Consider the following 12,517-nt stretch of genomic DNA (forward strand, 5'->3'; position numbering starts at 1 on the left):
TTTTACTATTTAAAATGTTTTTCCTTAACTTTGTTCACATTTTTATAAGTTTGGCACAAACTATGAAGGCTCTAAGGCTGAGAAAGAACACAGTGAAGTTTTCTTTATACAGGCACTTTACAAATACCCTGATCTTTGCCATACTGGGTAAGCTATTTAATTTTTCTTTTATAATAAATTATTTACTATTACATGTTCCTTTAAAGGTTGACTTTTTTTTGATGTGTTTCAGCTTCTGTAGTGTTTATGGTGTGGACAACTAAGACATTTAGAATGGCAAAATGTCTGTCAGTAAGTATAATATTCCTATTTAAACAGTTTTCATTCTTAATATACTACTTTGTTTCGAGTAAGTTTGAAGAAATTAATTTGTGTTTGTAAATAGAGATAATTTTAGTGGAGAGCTTCTGTTTACTTTGAATTATTGTGTATAGAATTATAAAAAACATTTGCCTCCTTTAAATGACTCCGAAAAAGTTCCTCCTAAATCTACGTTTTCGATTATGCCCTTTTCTCAACTTCTTTCTGTATATTTTGAAAAGTAATTCTCTCCCTGTATGATCTAAGGTAACAGGAAACCTTTTTTTTCCAGTACACCATGTAATTGGGTTGTCTTGTATCTAAGTGAGATTGTAAATCTTAAATCTGACATGTTTCTAGGGTGGTAGACTCTTGAACATTCAGGAGATACTCTCCATGGCTTCTCTGGTTAGAAGAAAGTATATTTCTCAGACTTAAAATATAAAAGGCCTTCTTGGGGGTTTCTTGATTTGGAAATAGTCTCTAGTTCTGTATAATTATTAAAGAGTCCTCTGAAAACCCTCGACTTCCATTGCCTTACGGGTTATTTAGTGAGAGAAGAAACTGTGTCTAGAAAGTCAATTAACTGATCTCTAAAGCCCTTTTAAACTCTCTTTATGATACTATATAATTTGTTAGGATTTCATTCATCTGATTGGTTATAAGGCTGAAGTAAGCATTGATGATGACTTGATAAAGATAGCATTTCTTACTTTTTATGTTTCTTGGAAAAATAGGTATGTATTTATTTGGAAGACTAACTGGTTGGAAAGATTTCATAGGTACTTGTCATTACATGTGGTTTGAGTGAGAAATCTGTATGTTTATCAGAAAATTAACTGTTCTTGTTTGAACTGTCCTTATTGTAGGATTGGATGGAGCGCTGGGTTGATGATGCATTTTGGAGCTTCCTTTTTTCGCTTATCCTCATTGTAATAATGTTTCTGTGGAGACCGTCCGCAAATAATCAGAGGTACCTAACGTAGGAAGTTCAAGTTTGGCAAGGGTTTGTTCATCTCCTGCTACCGTGTTAAAAAACACATTTATAGAAACTGGGTCCTTGCTGCTAAGGAGTGTACAGGCAGGTGGGGAGACAGGCATAAATGCAGGACAGTGAACTGAGAGATGCATAAACCGAGCCCAGCAGGAAGGTGGAAGAGGGGCGAGGAAGACCCCAAAAAGGCAGCGTTTACGTCATGTCCTCAAGAAAGCAGAGGGACAGTGGATGGCTGCCCTGGGACAGAGTGCACGTTTTCTGGGGTAGTGGGAACAGACATGGCATGCTTTGGAGGTCCTCGAGGCCTGCAGTTTGGAGGGACATAGAGTGGGAGGGGAAGGTGGCAACCAAATTGTAAAGCGTTTAAACGCTGAGTCCAGAAAGCTGTGCTTTAGACTGCCCGTGACAGGAGGCCCCACAGCTCCCCTTGCCTCATTCCTCCTCCCAAGGAAAGTGCTGTTAAGTTTCTTTCTTCTAGGAGAAAATGACAAAGTATATACTAGTATGTGTGGCTCGCTCGCTCTCTCTTTAAATTATGCAATGACAGTAATAATAATACATGCACACATACATGTATACACTGTTCTGCACCTTCTTGTTTAAAATGTATCTTTCCATGTCACCTTTGTATAGATCTGCCACATGACTTTTAATGGCTATGTGGCATTCCATAATAATGACTGTAGCACAATTGATATAAGCCGTCCCTAATGACTAGACACTTGGCTTCTGGTTTCCCCGCTGTTATCAGCAATTGCTTTTTGAAAGCTGCTGGACTTAGTACATGTGGGTCAGCCACATTTCACTTTCACCAACTTCAGTCACGTTCACCAGTCGAATTAGCAGTTTCTCCTTGTTAGGGGACAAGTTAAAGTCGTGGGCAGGGAGGTAGAACTGATGTGGAGAACAAAGTACAGCAGCAACCTCCGTTCCCTGAACATTCTGTCCTGCAGAGTTCTTTGCAGAGAGATCTGATCCATTTCCAAACCCTTTTACCAGCAGGGCTTGGGAACTCTACTTTCACAGTTTCTTCACAATAACCTTTGCTAACTTGAGAGGAAGATAATCAAATTTTTATCATTTCAATTTAGATGTCAACGGAAAATTGAACAAGTTTAAGCATGCTAGTAAAGCTACCCTTGTTTTTGGTACAGATATGCCTTCATGCCCTTAATAGATGATTCTGATGATGAAATTGAAGAATTCATGGTAACATCTGAAAATTTAAGTAAGTGATATATTTTCTTGTTAAATGACCATTGTATATATTGTAGCAAAGAAGTATCATCCCTTTACCTGGGACACAAAGTCAGATACATTTTTTTTCCTGAAAAATATTTTAAAAACCATTATCTGGCAGCTCATAGCGAAAAAGAATGTGACAATGAATAGATGTATGTTCATGAATAACTAAAAAAGTGTGCTCTACGCTAGAAATTGACACAACATTGTAAACTGACTATAACTCAAAAAAAAAGTTAATAAAATAAAATAAAAAATAATTAAAAACCGTATCTGCAGAAACATCTATTACGGTAGATAGTCTCAAGAAGAAAAGTCAGTGATGAAATTTTCAAGATCGTTAATGTAGTTTGAGCTTTTGTTAATTGTTCACTCTTAGTGTCTAAGTATTGAAGTAGGTCCACTGTTTCCCGCAAGAATGATTTGGTATATGTTGTGCTTAGCTCCTAAATAATGCTCATTTTCTTAATGACAGCTGCTGAATTTCTTCATGTCACCCCTTGCTCTTTAAAACTGTGCACATCTGTAATTTCCTGGTCATGCCCAAAGTATTTCTAATTATGGTCTTAGTGCTATTTTCATCTTTCTATTTATTTGTACATAGCATTTTATCACTTTGTTAATTTTACACTAACACTGTAATTAAGCATTTGTTAAGGCAACATATATACGTAACTCAGATGTTGAGAACTATTTTACTTTTGTTCCATTTTCCCTTCCTCTTACTTTATTTCTCTTATTAGTAACATTCTTTTTCATAATTTTTTTTTGTTTCTCTACTGTGAATATTTTATAATCCACCCAAAAATTGCAACATAATCAGTATGTCTTCGGTGTCCCCACTTCCTTTTACCTCCTCTCATCAGATTACCTACAACTAATTTTTTCATTTTTTCTGACTTTCCTATTAAGAAAGGAAACCTGAAAATCATATTCACAGCAGAAATATTAAAATTCAGTGTGCTAAGGTTCTAGCTTTAATAATGATGGAATGAATTATATTGGACTAATCTTCCTCTGATAGCTAGAATAAACTCTGGACAGACTATTTTTTAAATTAATTGTTTGAAGGCACTGGAGAGCAACAAAAGCAGGCAGAAACTGGAGGAGACTTCAGTGTTGAAAGAAGAGAACCACACTTAATAACTTCCACATTTATAGAGCTTTGTCCAGAGTGCGTGCCCAGTCAATGAGACAGTGCAGTGGCTGGAGCTCAAGTTGATAGGTGTAATCTCACTGATGCAAGGAATTGGAGAGGGAAGTTTGGAGCTGTAAGGATGCCTGGAAATTGAGGGAAGAAATCCAGAAAAGAGAGAGCCACAGAGGGGGAATTTCCAAAGTCTGTAAAGTCTCTCTGGTCTTATCTGGTGCCTGAACTGGGCGTGTGCAAAATGTGACTCCAGGAGGCCAGTGAGAAGACAGTAGCTCTTAGGGTAAGAAGCAGAACAGATATTTCAGCAGTTGCCCACTGCTGAGTTTGAAATTCAGATCTCAGCAAGTTAAAAGTGCTTGGGTAAACACCCTGGACTTTCCATTAAAACCCCAGAAGGGCCACTCCTTAGAAGTAAAGACCACAGTCTAGGGCCCCTGGAATTTACCCTAGGACTAAACTAACAAATCAACCCTAATAAAATCTAAAAGCATATCCCCAAGAGATCAAAGTGATCCAGCAAGTATTTGAATGTCTACTAGAACAAAACACACTTCCTGGAGGAAGTAAGAGAATCTAGAGTCTGTGTAAGATCCCATTCTCAGTGTCCAGTATTCAATGATGAATTACTAGACATGGGATGAAACTGGAAACTGTGACCCCTAATTAAGGGAAAAATCAATCAGTAGAGATCTGAAGGTAGCCCAGTTGTGACAGTTAGCAAGAAAGACTTTAAAGTCTTTTGAATTAACTTTTAAATAATTATTATAATATGTTAAAAGAATCTATAGGAATAAATTGGTGAAGACAATTTGGGAAATTTAGGAGAGGTATGGAAACTTAAAAAAAGAAGAAGAACCAAATAGAAATACTAAAACTGAAACGCAGAATATGTGAAGTAAATTCACCGTTTGGGATTAACAGTAGACAAGTAAATTGGATACAACCAAGTAATAGTCAGTGAACATTTGGAGACAAATCAAAAGAAGTTTTACAAAAGAGTGGAAACAAAGTGAACATAACTTCCATGACCTGTGGGACAGCATTAAACAGTCTAACATACACATCATGAGCTCTAGAAGAAGAAAGAATGGGGGCATAAAGAATATTGGAAAAAATACTGTATATGACAAAATAATTAATTCAAGGTAGGTCACAGACCTAGATGTAAAAAATTAAATTAATTAAATTATAGCTCTTCTAGAAGAAAACAGGAAGCTATCTTCATGCCCTTGGGTTAGGCGATTTCTTAGGACACAAAAAGCAGTTTCCATAGAATTAAGTTTGGTAAATTAGCCTTCACTAAAATTAAAAACTTGTGCTCACCAAGAAAAATAAGAAAATGAAAAGACCAGTCCTAGACTGGGATAAAACATTCTCAGTACGTATGTCTGATAAAGGATTCGTATCCAGAATATAAGAGTTCCTCTAAAGCAATAAAAGATAACGCAATTTGTAAAAACAAAACAAAACAAAAACAAAAAACAAAAAAACTTGGAACAGACACTTCGCTACAGAAGACAAAGGAATGGCCAGTAAAGCACACAAAAGGCCGTTAGGGAAACACAAATTAAAACCAGAATGAAATGCCACCACATGTCCACAAGGGTGGTTAAAATTTAAAAGACCGACAGCATGAAACATTGGAGAGGATGTGGAACAGCTGGGTCGCTCATACACTACCAAAGAAGTCTTAATTTGACAAGCAGTTTGACAGTTTCTTAAAACGTTACACATACACCTACTGCACAACCCAGCCATTCCACTCCAAGGTATTTACCCCCAAATGAAAGCTCATGTCCACAGAAAGACACTAATGTACATTACTGTTTACAGCAGCTTGATTCTTAATAGTCCAAAACTGGAAATAGCCCAAGTGTCTGTCAACAGATGAATGGATAAAGTAGTTGTGCACGTACACAATGAAATATTGCTAGGTAATCAAAAGTAACCAACACTGTACAACATGAGTAAATCTCAAAGCTTTATGTTGAGTGAAAGCAGCCAAATCCAAAAGAATATTGAATCCATAGATTGTGATTTTATATACAAAGTTCCAGAATAGGCAAGAATAAACCGTGGTAATTTTTTTGTAAATCAAAATTTACAAAATTTAAATGGTCGCTTCTGGTGGAATTGGGAGTGACCAGAAAGGAATTTAAAGAACTCTCTGTGATGATAGAAGTGTTAAATGTCTCGATTGGGGTGGTTGTTACCAATAAACAAGAGTTTGTAAAATCTCTTCAGACTGTACACTTGAAATTTGTGTATTTTATTATATATGTTATACCTCAATTTAAAAAAAAAATCAGTGTAATTCTCCTTTAAGAGGACAATCTGAAATGTTGGCATGTCAGATGCCCCATGGCAACATTTTCAGATTGAGGAACCTCCTTTTCATTCATTATATCAATTTACGCTCTTGATCTCATCATACTGTACCAGTTGTCCTCGTTGATGGAGAAGCAGGTTTTGCAAATTATTATGGTAACAAAAGTGAATACTTGCAAGACATAGATTTATGTATCAGATACCTTGTACGTGCTAATTTGTTTAATGTTCATCGGAATTGTATGAGGTAGACATTATTATTCCATTTTATAGATGGGGACACTGAGTCACAGAAAGTTCGCTGCTTTGCCCAAGGCTGACATAGATAGAACCTGAATTCCAAGTGAGGCAGTCTACTTTCAGGACTCATGCTCTCACCTCTCCTCTGCTGAAACTGCTGACATAAAGGAGAGCCTTGGTGAAATACGAAGAAAATATTTTTCTTCCCTGTTTTATTTATACCATGAGCACATTCTAACAATTTATACATCAGAGAAGTAAAAGCATTAGCCAAAGATGTGTTTTATCCTGGAATAAGATATTGCAAATCCTATAGATTTTTAAATCTATAAACTTTAAAATGTATTTAAATTCTCTAAGGAAATAAATATGTGTGCCTGTATGTATGTTTGTTTGTTTAGACTCCTCTAAGACTGGATTTCAAACTGGCAACTTGAGAACCTGGTGGTTGTTGCAAGCAGTAGTGACATTTAAAAATTTTTCCATCCCTCCTGGGTTTCCAGATGGTGTATTAAAACCAGCACCCAGACCCAAACTTCCACTACTAACGCTCTTTATAAGGTTGTTAAATGTGAGGCTACAAAGGAAAATATTATTTTATAATTTTATATGTTTCTATCATGTTTCTCATTATAGCTGAAGGAATAAAATTAAGAGCCTCAAAAACGGTTTCCAATGGAACAGCTAAACCTACTACTTCTGATAATTTTGTGAGTATAGCATATATTTAATGGAGTCTCAGTATTTAATGTGCCACATTCATTGACCTTCAGGAGAACATTTGTCACCAAGGTTTTTTGTTTGAAAATAAATGTTACCAAGTAATGATACTAGTTAAGTCTGTGACAACTGTAACCACTGTAAACCCTCACTTTTCAAGTGCTGTCTTTGGACCAGCATTGTGGGCATCACCTGTTAGAACCACAGAATTTCAAGCCTACACCAGACCTACTGAATCTGAACCTGCTTTTTAACAAGGATTCCAAAGATGATTCACATGCACATTAAAGATTGAGAAGCTTTTTTATAGTAAAGTTTGTGTTAATTTTTCAGCATTTTAAAGTGCTTTAAAGTGATTTTTGAAGCCATTTTAGGTAACATTTGTTATCTATTGGAAAAGGACTTTAAACCATGTAAGCTTGAATAAAATAGTAAGATACAGGGTAGAGATGAGTTTTTAAATATTTAATGCATATTATTCATGCATTACAGTCATAATTATGAAAGTAAACAAAATGGAAATTCTGTGATACAGCTTTATATTTGGCTTTCTTACAATTGCATATATTGTGATTAGTGAGGTGTAAAAATTTGCTACCCACCTAAGTTCTGACAGGACAGATGGTATATGAAGCAGTTTCATTTCCTGGATTTGGTAAATTCTCTCATTTTTATTCTTGGTAATTAATAATTCTTAAAATGTGTTCTTTGAGTAGTCTTATGGTAATTTAACTAAACTTCAAAAAATATAGTTTTAATTATCTGGTGTTAGAACTGTTAAACTTCCAGTTTGCTAAGAGATTTTCCTCTTATTTTAGGGTTATATCTCAGTTTATTTTAAAGCTCAATTTTTGCACACATATTCAGGGAAAATGTTATTTCTCTAAATTAAGTGTAGTCAGCTCTTGATCAGAAGTTGGGGCCTCGACTCTCATTGACTCATTTCCACCGGAGGCTCACTCAGAACTGGTGTTCCCCTTAGTACTGGTAAGCAAGATATAGTTAATGCTAAAACTAGAACATTCCATGTAGCCAGGTAGACCACAAAGAAACATTTGATTTATTTTATGTTATAAACCAAAGCATTCAGTATACCTTTTATTTTCCTTACTTCTAGTGAGATAAACTATAAGCAAGTTTTTGTTGAGAAAAAAAATTCGGATACCCACAACTGACCTGCTTTCCTTTTCTTTTCTCCTGCAGAGAGAGGAGCAAGTGATAGAAATAAATAGGCTTTTGTAAAGTTAGAATATTTATACTGTCTTCTTTTTCCGTTGAACAATTACAAACTCAAGGCTGATATAAATAAAACCTTGAACAAATTCAGAGACATAATGAATGCTGGAAGCAAAACATCGACACAAATGAATGAATATTCATGCTGTTGTCTATCTTATGAATCAACTCTTTGTATTTTTACTGTTTTTTTTTTCCAAAACAGAAGATAACACCTGTGCATCTAACTAAAACCAGGAAGAAGAACAAAAATCCGAAATCCAAATGTTTGTTTGCCTGTTTAAGAAAATACTGGTGTCATTTCTGTGTGGCACAAGTGCCAACTTCTTAGGCTATGAAGAAATTAAAAGAATGTCATGCATTTGAATTGAAATGCTTAAATTTTAGGTGCATTTTATTATTAAAATTTGCTTTTGGGTGATATTAAGCAAATTCTAATATGGAAATATTTATTTCTACAGGATGAAGATTTGAAGTGGGTGGAGGAAAACATCCCCTCTTCATTCACAGATGTGTAAATATCCTCTGTTAAAGTTTAAATCTAAAATTTAGGCTATAATGTAAAGGGGTAATTTTCACACTCTGTTGTCTGCTTTTCCAAACCTCACACCCCCATATGATTTTATAGGCCCCCGTCACTGTTGAATAACTGACTGACTTCATATCACAGTGCAGACAAAACAGAGCCCTGCCCTGGTCTTTCTCCCTCCTTTCGCACTGCCCAACAGCTCCACCCGTGCCCTGTAACCAGCTCCAACCGTTTCTTATCTAAGTTTTTCAGGATCAGAATCATTTTATTTTGTTTTAACTGTATAATATGAAAAATTCAAATTTTTTTTTTAACACATGTAACCACAGTACAATGTATGAGGGGGAAGCCTTTCGAGGAAAAATGTGAGCGTAGGAAACTAGAGGAAGGCCCTCTGGGAACTTTGAACTATTCAGGTCCTTCTTTATCAGTGTTCTGTGTGTCACACGAACTTCAGGTAGCTGTGGGCACAGCACACAACAGGTTAGCCGAGCCTGATGACGTTATCACGAACTGTTCTTTCCTTTCCCTGCTCCCAGTTACCGCCTATTTACACAGTTTCTGTCTACTATAATGTTACGTTTGCCCTAAGAATTCCTCTGTGTTTCTGTTAGTACAAGTATTTGGTGATGAATCTCTCAGGTTTTATTTGTCTGAAAAAGTCTTTGTTTCAGCTCTTTTGAAAGGGATTTTTGCTGCATGTAGAATTCTCAGTTGACAGTTTTTTCTTTCAACACTTCAAAGATTGTCACTTGAACATCTTCCAGCTTTCATAGCTTTGGAAAGAAGTCAGCTTCGTCTTTATTACTTCGTATGTTATGCGGATTTTGTGAATGTTTTGAGGAAGTGCCAAGCTGTTTTCCAGGAGCTGAACCATTTCATAATCCTGTCAGTGATGTGTGAGATTGGTTTCTCCACATCCTTGCCAACACTTGTAATTGTTCACCTTTTGGATTTTAGCTCTCTCTGTGGCTGCAGAGTGGTATCTCGTTGTGCTTAACTGAAATATGTACCGTCTTGTTGAGGGACTGGCGTTGTTTAGCATCAGATTCATAAAAAGTAAGGACTGTCTTTACATTATGAAACTAATAGTACACTGTTGTATTCCTTTCTTTTAGCAGTCAGGAAAGGAAAATAGGTGTGTATATATCCTTTACATGCATTCGTTATTTCTCCCTCCCTTCTTGTATATCTGAGTTATCACTTCCTCCTATACATCTTTCTTTAGTGTTTCTTACAGTATGGGTCTGCTAGAAACTAATTCTCTGAATTTTATTTATGTGAAAATGTATTTGTTTGCCCTCCTTTTTGAGGGATGGTTTTGCTGAATATAGAAACCCTGGTTGACTTCTGTTTGAGCACTTCCAACCCATCCCTCCAGTCTCTTCTGGTTTTTCTCTCTGTTGTTTTGAAGAGAAGTCAGTCTTCAGTTGTATTGTTCTCGTGTGTATACTGTGGGGTTGTTTTTGGTTTTTTGGGTTTTTTTTTTTTTTTTGCAACTTTTCAGATTTTTTTCTTTCTGTTTGGCTTTCTGCAGCATATGTATGACATGCTGAAGTGCGGATTTCTTTTCACCTATTCTTGGAGTTTGTTGAGCTACTTGGATCCATATCCTTGCTCCCTTTGGTCATTTTCCAGTTCCTTTGACTACTAATTTTTACTATTTTTGTCCAGGTTTCATAAAATTTTTTTGAGGGAAGAATCATCTGACTTCTTCTATCTACATTTACCTGCTGTCTTCCATTTTTTTTTTTTTACTAGTTTCTCTGTCATTCTTTTTACTTCTTTCTTTATAGAATTTTCACCCTGTTGGTAGTTTTCCTGCCACACATTAAATTTTTATTTAAATTTGTTCTCCCTTGGGCACCTTGTAATTTTTTCCTTCATTACTGGGATGATTTTGTCTTTTTCTTCGTTTTCCAGAATTTGATTGACTCTTGGCTTTTCTTCCTCTTTTGTTTCTGTCCATTTTTGCTGTTGGCTTTTAAATTTCTTATTATAGAAAGTTTTTAATATCACTAAATATTCTTTTCAACTCATTTCATTTAACTTGGAGTGTGGTGGTGTAGCTTTCTTCCCTCTAAAAAGTTTTGATTTTCACTTTCCTTCTTTTTTCCTTCCTGCACCGATATATGGAATTGGTTTTCTTTGCTTTCTCCTGTTCCTAGGGCTTTGGTAATGAGAGTTCTGGGTTTGAGTGCTTTCTTCCATCAGTTTGCATAAATTATAGTTTTATTTATGGAGAGTGTTGACAGGATGGGGGGTGTGGAGAGAGGGAGGTTGGTGTTGTCTTATTTTTCTTTTATTTCTGCAGGACCTTTAATTTTCCCTTTTACTTCCTTCTTATTAACTGTGCTGTCATAGCTCAGGAAGAATTCTCCTCTGTGTATCTGATTCTCCCCAGAAAACCATGATTGTTCATGGCTGCTACTTTCGGTTCCACTCATGTTAAGCCCTTTCCCTGCAGCAGGTGCTGTGAACTACCAGGTCACTGGCCTTTATTCAGTATTTTGGAACCTAGTGTTGGATTTTTGGGAAGACGTTCATTTTGTCTTTTCTTTGTCTAGGTCCTCCTTCCCCTCTCTCTTTCACACAGTCCCTCAGAGCTCTCTCCCCCCACTCTCAGTTCTCATGAGCTTGCAGGGCCCACAGGGAATTTGTTGGAATGGACATGTATTTCTCTACTTACATATAATTTCAGGTTTGCTGTGTTCCTCTTCTCATGCTGAAGACCAAGAGTTGTGTGTGGTTTTGTTTACAGTCCTTAGGGATTCCCTGGGTTATTTGAGCAGCGGGGTGTGTGGAGAGTTTCAGATGAGGTGGCAGCCATATCTTCTGGATTTGGAAATTCATTACTAAGTACTTTAGAAGGAAATCATCTAAGTAGAGCAACCCCGTCTTGGGCCACCACTTCTCGGCAGAAAGCAGTGTGGCTCCCGGGCAGTCCTCGTCATGTGCCAGAGTCATCCCTCTCTACACGTGCTTTCTGTAAATAGAATGTCTGCCCGATTACAGAAATTCCTCTGGAATATAAAAGACTAAAATGTCTTCTTTTATGTTCTCATGAACCATTTCTGTGAAACGAGTAGAATCGTTTAATCCAAGATAGTTTCCAGCATTTTAGGTTCTTAGGAACCTGTGTGTGTTCACTCTGAAAACCTTAACACAAGAAATTTAGCACCAGTGCTACCCAAAATTAACGTACAATTTACACAGCAAGCTTAGAAATTGGACTCCATGCACAGATAAGCCCTTTTTTACACCTCTATGGAAGTGGCACAAACATTTGATTCCATAAATACCACCTTCCATAATATGTTAACACACATATTTTTAAAAATTTGAATATTTTAGTAAAACTTGTATTCATCCAAGGTGTCCAACATGATTGTTTGATATATACACTTATATAGTGAAATGATGACTACAGTCAAGCTTTTTCATCCCTCTTAAGTTCTCACAAAAGCACATGATATTGTGGGTTTTCAGATCAGAAAGCACATCACTAGTCAAGGTATTTGTCCAACTATTCCAAGTACAACAGAGCAGGGGCTTGAGAAATAAAGATGTGCTTGGATGCTCATCGTGTCTGGGATTAATTCATTCATAGTGGGTTAGTCATTGATATTCTGCCGACATGTTCTCCTCTAGAATTGTTGATCTTGCTTTATTGTTGTTGTTGTTTCCATTTTGAAGTTATAATTATTTTCAGATTTCAGTTATTTCTTAGAGTATAGCACACACATCCTGGAACGTGCACAGATTCTAGTTA

At 36.3% G+C, this 12,517-nt stretch overlaps 1 protein-coding gene across 2 annotated transcripts in view; it reads left to right on the top strand.

Moving 5' to 3' along the window:
* The window catches only part of TMEM87B (transmembrane protein 87B), a 43,338-nt gene that overhangs the window by 26,005 nt on the left and 4,816 nt on the right, over window positions 1-12,517 (top strand). The window contains exons 12-17 of one of the 2 annotated variants that reach the window (XM_074354751.1): window positions 39-147; window positions 233-291; window positions 1,170-1,273; window positions 2,452-2,525; window positions 6,897-6,970; window positions 8,678-8,730. In XM_074354751.1, coding sequence (XP_074210852.1) covers window positions 39-147; window positions 233-291; window positions 1,170-1,273; window positions 2,452-2,525; window positions 6,897-6,970; window positions 8,678-8,730 — 473 coding nt within the window. Of the gene's footprint in view, window positions 1-37; window positions 148-232; window positions 292-1,169; window positions 1,274-2,451; window positions 2,526-6,896; window positions 6,971-8,677; window positions 8,731-12,517 lie in introns of both variants that reach the window. The other variant, XM_074354750.1, reaches the window with a different exon arrangement.

Source organism: Camelus bactrianus, chromosome 28 (assembly GCF_048773025.1).
Source record: "Camelus bactrianus isolate YW-2024 breed Bactrian camel chromosome 28, ASM4877302v1, whole genome shotgun sequence".
In the NCBI taxonomy this organism is placed as follows: domain Eukaryota; kingdom Metazoa; phylum Chordata; class Mammalia; order Artiodactyla; family Camelidae; genus Camelus; species Camelus bactrianus.